General features: G+C 30.4%; 1 protein-coding gene across 3 annotated transcripts in view; it reads left to right on the top strand.

Moving 5' to 3' along the window:
• The window catches only part of LOC117237447 (dynein beta chain, ciliary-like), a 72886-nt gene that overhangs the window by 2345 nt on the left and 58487 nt on the right, over positions 1–12054 (top strand). For 2 of the 3 annotated variants that reach the window (XM_033501417.1, XM_033501418.1), the window contains 7 exons: positions 459–566; positions 1838–2057; positions 3577–3729; positions 4023–4231; positions 5686–5916; positions 10175–10378; positions 10919–11110. In XM_033501417.1, coding sequence (XP_033357308.1) covers positions 459–566; positions 1838–2057; positions 3577–3729; positions 4023–4231; positions 5686–5916; positions 10175–10378; positions 10919–11110 — 1317 coding nt within the window. The other variant, XM_033501419.1, reaches the window with a different exon arrangement.

The following is a 12054-nucleotide window of genomic DNA, read 5'->3' as shown; positions in this document are numbered from 1 at the left end:
GGTGTAATTCTATGTCCTATAATCTATAGTCTGTCTAAATAGTCAGGTACCAATAATCGAAAAGAAAGGATATTGATATTAAATAACAGTATTTTGTTCTTCCTGGTCTTATCTATAAACAAAAGTGTATTAAAACATAAAACAAAAATGTTAAGTAATTTAAATTTAATAAACCGCACAATTCACTAATTTTGAAAGTGGTGTAAGTCCATTTATAATCTTGAAAGAAGATATTGGTCCAGGAAATTCTCAAAGAACTACTTGTGTAATGTATTTACATCATTGAACACATAGAGACGCGGACAAACTAAGAAATAAAAGAAAATGAACTTACTTTCAAAGTATTATTTTACACAGTTTAGATATACATATATGAAAACTGTTATGTTAATTCAGTCATTAATTCAGTCACTATATATCGGTCCTTAAATAATTTTTACATACTGTAATATTTTCAGGCATACGTACCTATTTTATCTAATCCAAAAAATCACGTTGGGTGGCCGGAAGTTGTTCGGAAAGATGTTAAGAAACAAGTATACGACCTTCGAAGTCTAATATGGCAGGTAGAAAGATATTTATTTAAAAAATAGTAAAGCAGTTAATTTCATATTTAATAGTGATTCAGTATATACAGCGTGTCCGGTTTATCTCAAAGCACGAAAATATTTCGAAAAACACGAGTGATATGAAAAAACGTTTTAGACAAAAATTACACGACATGGAGAGGGGATATACAATAGTATACTCTCTCGTTTATTTAACCTTGCAGTGACCTTGAAACTGGCTGTGAAAATGATATTGTAATTTTTAAATGGAAGTATCTATCTTTTATTGCATATTTTTGCAGCTGACATTCAGATGTTTTCAAAACATTAGAATTTTATATCTTTCTCAAAAGATGCAGGTTTGTAGTGTCTTGAGAAAGTCTGAGTGTCACCCTTTTGACAGAACGTTTCAAGGTCATCGCAAGGTCAAATACTTAAGAGTACAATATGTCCACTTTTATATCGTACAATTCTTTTTGTATCATTCATGTTCTTCGAAATATTTCAGTAATTCGAGATAAACGGGATGCACTGTATATGTATAATATTTATTTTTTTGTATTTCTAATTCCTATTCATTGCCATATAACTCTCGGAGCATCCATCACATCCAAAGACCCATACCTATTCATACTTCTATCCCAAGCATACATATTGTCTCTCATATTTAATACTAAAAATTAAACGTGTTAGTTTATCCTTATTTCTCCTAACCTAACCCTAACCTAACCTATATACACTATCCTATATGCTATTACGTATCTACCTTTGCTTTACAATCAGTTCGGTGCCTATATTTTTATGGGTCTTTTTCCAAAACTGAATTAACCAGCTTATAACCGCTTCACTTATCCTACCTTTTACTATATTTTCTTTTCTTCGCACACTATAATCTAACCTATAGCCATTTTTTTACTAAGCCTTTTAAGGTGCCTATCTCTAAACTACATGAAACACATTTTCTTTTTCTCTTGTCCAACTAGTAACGATTACGCTCCCCAACATTTCCGCATCTTGTTCATCCTTCCTTCTGCAGATATTCCTCTTTAGCCGCTGTTCTTATGTATTTGTACCTACCAATAATGATTTAGTAATGAATTCATATGTAGATATCTGGTATGAAATTTTTTGCTTCAACTTTATAGAATGCATTTTTATGTTGACGTTTTTAAATACAAACTGTATAATTTTATACTTATTAATTGACCTATTGCATTCGTTTATATGCATATTAAAGGCTATGTGAAGAACAAATTAAAATATTATTACTTATACATTACAAAATACAGGTGAAAGGAAAAATAACAGGACAAACTTTACTACCAATGCCAATGGGTATCGAAGAAATTCTTGATCAGCAATTCAATTCTAAATTAGAGTCTCCTAAATTACTCCAAGTAAAGAACAACATAGAGGAAATTGTAATAAAATGGGCGACACAAATTAATGAGATCCTCAACGTAGAGTTCTCAAAGTTTTCAACGAATGAAAAGGAAATTCCTGTGTCCGGTAATCTACTAATTTTTCAAACCATATCTGTTTATAGTTTATTATTTTGTTTTTATCATTACATATAACTGAAACCTATATACGTATATTAGCATTTAGAATATTATCATATACTTAGTTTGTATACTTAGAATATATTGTTTCAAATATTGTAATAAAAGGAGACATGTTTTCTGTGAAATTATTCTCTAAAATCTTAGATATTTTCTTTATATTTTTTAAAAAATAAGTATTTTACCAGATATGTCAAACATAGTTATAAAATATAAGTTTAGGATAAATTACTATACATAATTCATAATAATATTATATTTAGCATACTTTAAGTATGCTATGTTACTATTAGGGTAATCTAGGTAGAGATGGATTAGGCGAGGAAACGAGTGAGGTAAATTTTTGAAATATATATCTGTGAAATACGTGAAATGAATCAGTATTGTTTTATTGTAATGATTATAATTTGAGCGTGTTAGATAACAATAATTTTTTGCATATTTATAAGAATGTAATTATAATTCTAATTCAGTACTGCAATTTTTAAATCAATTTAATTAATTAATTAGTAATTATTCTGAACAAGGGTGACTTCACCGATTTCAATGTGTTTGAACAACTTTTTCCTATAAATAAACCGCCATTCAGTTTTAGTTGTCAAATTACAAGCAGTGTATGTATTAACAAATTATTTTACAAATTTTTGTTTTCAAAACAATTTGACCATTTTTCTGTTTCTAATGATTGTGATCTTATTTTCTACCATCTTTTGGACGATAGTAAGTAACTATTCTGAATCATATTAAATCTTGAATATTATCAATTATCCATCGAGAAAATTTGCAGTAGATGTTGAAGACTAGTTTAGGAGTTTTCTAAACTGTGTTTTCATTTCTCCAAGAGGAGGAAGAATTAGTGTTCTATTTGGAAGAAATGAAGGCCTATTGTTTTATCTGACAACAATGGACATGTGCAAATAAATGTGTCTATGTCGGCTGCAGGAATATGTAATAGAAAATGGTGGTATCCATTTAAAAATTTTAATGTCGTCTTTACTGGATGTTTCAAGGTCAAGTACGCAAGAGTACAATATGATGCAATCTTTGTCTCAAACATTTTTTCGCATCCTTCGTATTTTCTCAGATATCTGAGCATTACCAGTTAAACAGAACACGCTGTATGTATAGCAAAAAGTTGTTCAGAATATTTATCAACATATTTCAAGGTCATTGAAATCGTTGGTATCGCCTCTATTCTGGAATAATTACAATAAATTAATAATTTAATTCAATAGAATAATGTATTAGCTTTTGTTGAATTCAACTTACCTACCTGTAAGTAAGTAAAAATAAGTAAAAGTAAAGATAGATAGATAGTATAGATAGTTTAAAAATATTTGAGTTTTTCACTTTAAAAATATTAAATATGACGTGTTTTTGAAGAAAAAATTCATCTCACTTGTTATTATTCTGCCAAGGAAGGTACGACAATTATTAATATCATTCGAAATCGTTTATTTCACTAGAGTTGGTCTATTGGAACATGAGACTAAAGAATATGGAATCGCTTTATTATCAATTAAAAGACCCAAAAGTACGACAGATGGATCTATTTCTAGAAAAAATGGAAAGTCCATATTCGGTGTATTTCAAAAATTTAGTAAAGAACGTGACTGCATGTAAGTAATAGTTAGGAAAAAGAAAATGTTTTATTTCTTATAATTTTGGAATTATTGACTTTCTTTTATATTGACTGGAATAGCATTTTCTTACTCCTAATTTAAGGAATATAGACACTTATGTTTCAACTTAAAATTATAATTGCTTCTTCTTTTCCTATTCAAAGTAGTTCTAATTTAATCTTTGAGAAATATTAAATCTTAATCCTTTTGTTAAATTGAAAATAAAAATTACTATTATACTTAATAGATATATTATTTATGTTCAAATGATCTTTGCTTTAATCTTTCAGCATTGTTGGAAACAAGGGATATAAATCTTTACTTGAAACCTCTGGAAATGTATTTCAATGAAATTGAAAACGTTGAGTTCAGAGATATAATATGGAAATTGAAGTTACTGTTTCACTGTGTTTGCTTAATGTGGTCGAACTCGAAATATTACTCTATGGAAAGAATTATTGCTCTGTTACGGGAAATTTCAAATTTATTAATTTCTCAGGTATTTAATTCACATAGTATAATCACATAACAGATAACATATTGACACAAACATTTTTGAGCATTATTGAACAAATTTTCATTAACCATTATTTGGAAAGTGTGTATCTAAAATGCGTCGCAAAAAGTAAGAGTATATTCATCAAACACAGAGTATGTGTAGCTGTGATAATATAGAATTAAATTGTAACGAAACGACTGTTTTATTTTTTAATTTTATTACTAACAGGGCTCGCCATAACACAAAATATTGTACCATTTCCTCATGACGAGTATACTCGTCAGAAACAGCTAACTGGGTTAAAGAATTATTCAAATAGAGAGTCATTTGTTATTTCAGAGTTCTAGTTACTACTAGTCCAATCAGTTATTTTATTTAATGCTTTATTTTACACTTTCAATATATCGCTTGATGTACTTTTTGATTCTCATTTACGTCCTATCCGGGTATCACCTGATAAAATTTTATTACAAATAAAAATTACATTATCTACAACATTATTATTTCAAGTTCATTCACAAATTTATTGTATCCTGTGTCCGTTTGTCGTTCATCGGCAATTAAATTCCAATTTATTCCAAGTGTTTAAGATGCATGTTGTCCTCGTGGTTTCTAATTCTAAGAATAATTTACGATACGTTTATTGAATAGAAAACATCAAAGGTTTAAATGGTGATTAAGTTTACGACGTTCTTGGCAATAAAGTTAACATATGCAAAATTAGCGAAATATTTAAATTTTAAGAAATAGTAGATATTCTCATCTATATCGTAAACCTCAAAATGATCTCTAAATGCTAATGACTCTGAATAATCTGACTTCTTTGGATGTATTTTATGGCGACACTTGAAGGTCTTGTTCTTTTTGTCAATGATAAATAATGCAATAGACTTACAGCAATGAATGGAAAATGAACGTATGTTGTGTAATACAAGACATGGAATGAATACTGAAAAGAAAAATTACGACAATCCATAATTAGCAGATGTTAGTCTTGCTTTGAAATAGATGGAAGACACACCGGACGTCTTTTACAAATGTAAAAACAAATCATTATTTTTCATTGAAAGGACTGCCTTTAGGACTTATGTTGATTACAGATATTTTACATCTTGTCAGCGAGTGCTATAAACTCACAGCTTTAAATGCTTTTCTTCCAACATTTGTTACACTGCAAAGTGCGTTTATTCGTGTACAGATAATAATAGTGATGTAAAAAGAAAATGACAAGAATACAATATAATATATATAATATATAGACTGACCATTAATCGTCCCCTATCGGTGTTGTGGGTCAACTACCGAAATCCGCGAAATTCGATTGTGACGCATCTTGTATGGAAATTAACATTTTGGGAAATAAGCACGACTTTTCTGCTAATCGTTACTTTAATATTAACAGGGAAGATAACGCTCGTATTTGATATTTTTGTCACTTGATTATTGTTTTATAGGCAGTGAAACATATAAATCCGTCAACTTTATTCGAAGGAGATATTGAAGACAACAAAGCGAAGATAGCGGAGGTAATACCGACGCTCAATAGTTATCAAGAATTGTTTCGATCATATAAAGAAAAGGTAGAAACTTACTTTAAGTCTCAAGAACCTATACTTTGGACGTTTCACGAGAAGCTAGTTTTCGAAAGGATTCATATGTTTGAGAAGAGACTTAAAGAAATCGAGGTTTGCTGAATAATATCTATAAATACTTGCTTTTAATTTATCAACATTTATGCCGTTTAAACAAAGTCAATTTTTATCGATATGAAGAAACGACAGTGGTTAACAAAAGAAAATTGTATCTAAAGTTATAGGGAAAATTTGATCACTAACCATTTTTTGTTAACTTTTGTTATTGTTCAGTAAGTTTCGTTGGTAAAACTGGCAAATAAAGCTGGTAAAGTTTCGTTGTTTAGGGGACCAACCTCCAATGACCTTAACCTTCACATATGTCACCCTCGTGAGTTATCTTCAGAAGGTTATAGCTGTTACTAGTTGTTTGTAAAAGACATTAACGCTTCATGTGGAAATGGAGGTACAAATGCTGGACCTACCACTGTTTTATTCCATATGGGTCAGGTTAGGATAGGCGAGGTAAAAATGCTGAAACCTAACCTGAATCCAGTTGATGATAAAATAGTTAAGAGATTCATATCAGTTACTGAAGTAGTTTACTCGCGCATTCTTGAGTTTCTACACGTTGACATCCAAAACAGTGGGCGGAAGTCGCATTGCGTTTTCGGGTAAAATTTGGAATAATTTTCCACCAACTATTATGTTTTTTCGATCGCAATTCCTGGGATTTTGTGCGTTTCATTCTCTGATATAGAAGAGATTCGTATTGGACCGTATTGGGTTGAACGGAAAATTCGTTTCCTCTTTAAGGACAATCTAAAAGATGTGTTTTCTTCTTTACATGTATTGTTTTCAATCAATATAACGTACAATACACAAATGTATATATATATAGCTATACTTTTGTAAAAAAACTTTGTTATTCCACTGGCGTAGAATCGCTTAGTCTTCCGAGAAAAAGAAACGTCCCAGTTTGTTTTTGCAGCATTCCAAAGAGACAACTTCTAATTGTCAAGATAGTTTTGTAACGGGTGGAATAAGTGACAAGTTGCACCGATATTTGTCGTGTGACGATTGACACATGTAGTCAGTCATATGTAGTAGAAAACAAAAATTGCTTTTGAAAATGTTTCTTTTATATAATACAGTTAACTATTAACCAATCATCAGTATCAGGTTACATCAATTAAATTAAACTTAATGGTCATGGTTTAAATCCAAATTCATCTAGTTACGGAAAACGAAACGAACTTTCTGTTCAAGCCAATAGCTTAAACAGCGTAGCCGGCAATGAACGAATTGACGAAACCAAAGTCAAATCAAAGTGAAACGGAAAGCGTGGGAATATCTAGCGTCGAAAAGGTTCGTTCTACTTGCAAGAGTATTTTATATTGCCATTGTTTATTTTGTCAATAATTTTTTAACAAATAAGGAGCTACGGCTGAAACCTTCTGAAGGTCACTCGGAACCTTGATAGTACCTGTGAAGATCACTGGAGATGGTTCCTTTAAGTAACAGTTTTACCAAAATGTAAACATTTTTGTATTGTACAATACAAGGAACAGAACACGTCTTACTAATTTCAATGATGTTAAGACATGTTAAGGTCAATGTCTTGGGTAATTTCTCAAATACATATAGCTTCAGACATATACATGAAAGTAATATTTCCAATAGGACAGGAGAACCTCAGTTATCCGAATTAATTGGAGCATAAGGGTGTTCGGATAATACAATTACTTTCCTGATAATTCGTCTTCAAAAAGATGTTCATTTTTGTTCCATGTATTTGAAAAAAGAACATAAACTATAATAGCAACAAAGCAGATAATGAATCTCTGAAAATTCATCATTGTTTTACATATTTAAATAAAGAACATAAATATCAATAATACCGATACAAATAATAGAATTAAATATGATTCGATTGGAGATTTATGGGTCCTAAAATAAATTGTACAATTTTTTTAGCAGATCTAATTCTGCAAATTTACGTTCCTCGTGTGTCTCCGTCTTAGCTGTGGTTTCTAAGGCCTCAAATACTTCAAAACATTAAGGAACATCATCATTGCCATTATATTCGTGTCTCGATCCATTATTCGAAGCACACATAACATTAGTGTCACGGCCAATCGAAGAATACTCATCACATTGCAACCATTCCATCACGTCGACGTTGTCACAATCACCGGATCCTGGTATTGTATTCAATGCAGGAAGAGTTCCTTCTACATGTGCCGTATTATCTTCCGCTTCTTTCTGTATGGTGTCTTTAACGAAGTTCATTAACTTTTTCCATCCTCTTCTTAGTGTCACATATTTGGCGCCTAGCCAAGCTTGCGCCACCATACTACAGCAGCGATCCTTCAAATCTAACTGCTTGTGAAACTGTATCGCCTTTTTCCCAGCAATATCGTTGATCGTTAAGAAAAATTCTTGCTGAGAATTGAACCGAATTAAAAACTAGCAATATTAAAATGTATCCACCTCGAAATCATTTGTCCAATTATTATTTGAACATTTTCCATTAGATAATAATATTAACAACACCCAAATCCTAACTTGTGTGTATTTTATAATATTACAATGTAACGTATAATATTAGCTTATCTATCTATCACTAACTCTGTGTGTCAATACTTAGCGTATGTCGTCTGATCTGTTAATTAATTTCATCGCAACATCCTTGTAAACGCGAATAATTTGTATTCACAAACTTTGAATAATGTGTACATAATTATTTTTATTCATACTAATATTCAACATTCATTTATTATAATACTTCAGTAATGTAAATAGATTGTCCTCAATCGCAATTAAATGCGTTGTTGTAACGTGCTCTACGTGGCATGTTTCCTCCTTTTTTAAATAATCCTTGGTAGAGTTTTGCCCTGTAGAACATTCGGCAGGTTCCTTCAGCTATTAAGGGTAGCTTGTGGGTGCTAACCCTATTGGGCTAGCACTATTACAAGAATGTATTTATAATTGACCTCGTGTCACTTGGTACTGTGACTTCTTTTTCAGTCTTCTAACGGTCCTGACTGTGTACAGTGTATTGACTAGTGCGTTTCAGTGACTCATTGTTGCTGTTTTGTATTTATTGAACATCCGCTGAATTTCTTCCTTTACAGTGGGAACTTGAAGATCTCTGCATAGTTCTTCACTATTATTGTACATTACAGTATTGTATATTACAGTCTATTATTCTACAAAGTACGATTGATTGCATGACTTCCATTTTAGCAATATGGCTTTTAGCCACTGTACCCCATAATTGGACACCGTATGACCATACTGGTTTTATTATGACTTTATAGATTAGTAGTCTGTTTTCTGTACTAAGTTTCGAACGACGATTGGTTAAACAGTACGTGTTTTTTTTTTTAATTCTTACTTGCTGTATTCTTTTGTGTACGTGCTGTTTCCAAATTAATTTTGAGTCCGAATGGAGTCTCAGGTATTTGACCACTTTTGTTTTTGGCATTTCATTGTTGTGAAGTGTGATTTTTGCAGTATCTTCATTCTGGAGGGTAATACGACTATGTTTATTATAATTGACCTTTGTTCTCTGCTCTACCAACTATTGTTTCAGTGCATCTACATGGCTTGGTGAGATCTTAACTGCTTACTATGGATTTTCATGCATTGCTACTATTCCGGTATCATCTGTGGATATACAGGCTACAGTATTTCGTGTTGGTGAAATGTCTGCTGTGTATAAAGTGTAAAATACTGGATCCAACACACTTCCTTGTGGTACTTCAGCGCCTAGTACTTGCGTATCTGAGTTCAAATCTCTTATTCTTTTACGTAGAATATTCTGTTATTTGGGTAAGATTTTAATAGTTGACCAATTGCGTCTGGCAAATGTTGTTTCTGGTTTTCAGCAAACCTTCGTACCAGAACGCTTGTGTTATGTCTAAAAATAGGCATGTGCAGTATTTACGGCTTTCCAGAGCTGTTACAATTTTGTTAATTAGCCTGTGCTCTTGTGGAATGTTTTTCTCTAGATTTTAACTGGCGACCTGGCATTAATTGTTTACTGTTGAAAATCTCCTTGATTCTGATTATAAGTATGTGTTCTAGAGTGGACTATTATATAATAGATACTATATAATAGAACATGTGTTCTGTTGTGAGGAGGAAGATAGGACATTATGAGGAGGATTCGTGAATGTTTTTGCATATAAAATTTTATGCTCAATTGAGAAATTTAATTAGAAAAAAATTTTACTTTATTTTTTTCTTAATCTCTCAGTTATGTTCCACTTTTGATGATATCCTGCTTTGTGTTTATAATATATATCTCATATTAATCTGTCGCATGTATCGATTATAATTTTATAATTATAATTTTTTATTACAGTCATTATTTGATACAGTACAAGATTATTTGAAACTAGAAAGAATAGAAATGTTTGGCTTAAAAGCGAAGTCACTACTTTCCATGATTAATAATATTTACGAAGAGTTTATTAAATTGTACCAACAATTTGGAGACGTGTCTTATGAAGTTTTAATGCCAGAAGAAAAACAATTCACTGCAGATTTAAATGAATTTTTCGCCTCGGTAAGCAATTTATTCACTAGACTCTTCGCTAGCTTCTGAATGTTCTCTAGTTAAGTTTAATAACTTAAAAGCCATGTAGGCACATAATTTTATTGAACAAACAAGTTTTAATTTTATCAAGAAATATGCCGTTTATGAATATTTTACCAATAATATTTAATAATACTAATAAATAGAGTGTCCAGTTAGAAGTATTATCAGTTGTGTCAATTATAATTTTGAAATTACAATTTTCTATTACAATCATTATTTGATACAGTCGCATGTTATACTATTCCATATAGTACAATAAGCAATAAAGAATTTCTTAAATTTATCTATTCAATGAAGTTTCAATTTTTTTAAATAGGACATATAACAATATAATAAATTCTATCACAGATTTTGATGTTCTTATTAAATATACGTATCATTTGTTTCAATATTTTGATATATTTTTTCATATTTTGTATATTACATTTATAATTACGTGGATTAATACATATTTACCTCTTACTTTACATGTTTACTAATCAATGAAAATTCTTCCTGAAATAAAAGATAGAGCAGTTTGATCGACGATTGGCAAGCATTTTCGACCAAGCATTTGCTGAATGTTACAACTTAGAGTCATTCTTTAAGTTCGTTTGGATAATGGGCGTAATTGCCAACAGACCTATAATAATGGCCCAATTATGGCACAATTATGAAGACATAATTCAAAGAGTAGATCAACACTTCAGTGACCTTAAGGTAGGGCTAAATTATATATTATTATATTAAGAAATTAATTTTTACTTCTAATTAGTAAGAATAATACTCTGGCTTTAACAAAAATGGCTTGAAATTATTCGTATTTTATATAGAAATGAACTGTAGTTTTTTATAAGATAAAGCTTAAACGTTCTTGATAATAATTTCAATAATTTCTCATATGGGTATATTGTTATATGGTGATGTAAGGCTCATAATTTCACCATAACAGAAATTAAGAAATTTATTAATCAGATAATATAAGAATTTACATAAAGTTAGATGAACAGAAGAAACAACAATGAATGTGCAATTTTAAATTAAATTTTGAAACCGTTCATTTGACCGGGTCTGGCAAGGTTGGTGTTAATATGTTAATATGGTGTAATATAAAATAATACATGTTAGAAAATATTTTGATGACTTTAAAAAATATATTAAGTGAGAGAGAGAGAGAGAGAGAGAATGTAACAATAACAATAAAAGTGAAATCTCGTTTTAAGAAAGATATCAATGAAATAACATATATTACCATATTTCTCAGTCTGCTATGCGATTATATCGCTGTATAGAATTACATAAAATTATATGCAGAGAAAATTAGAAAGAAAATATTACAAATAGAATATAACAATACTATACATGTGAAAGTTATCATTTTTGTTATTACTGTCTTAAACATTTGTGTAAGTGTCTCTGGATCGGTGAAAATTTGAAAAAGAAGGTTGTCATAAAATTGACTTTGAACTTGAAGTTCAAGGCTAAATTCTTTTTTATTGCACCGCATCCTACGCACAATGAGGACCAAAAATCTTCAAGGAACCTTTGCAACTGAACCGTTTTCTTGAAAAAAAGAATGTTAAAATTTAGTTAATTTTACCATTACCAGACTCACTTTTCTACATTCCATTCAAGTTTCTTCTTAAAATTATTTAAGAAGACTT

Source organism: Bombus vosnesenskii, unplaced genomic scaffold (genome assembly GCF_011952255.1).
Source record: "Bombus vosnesenskii isolate JDL3184/JDL3185 unplaced genomic scaffold, Bvos_JDL3184-5_v1.1 scf7180000013371, whole genome shotgun sequence".
Taxonomy (NCBI): domain Eukaryota; kingdom Metazoa; phylum Arthropoda; class Insecta; order Hymenoptera; family Apidae; genus Bombus; species Bombus vosnesenskii.
Note: the sequence above shows the minus strand (reverse complement) of the source record. Positions and strands in the feature narration are given on the sequence as shown.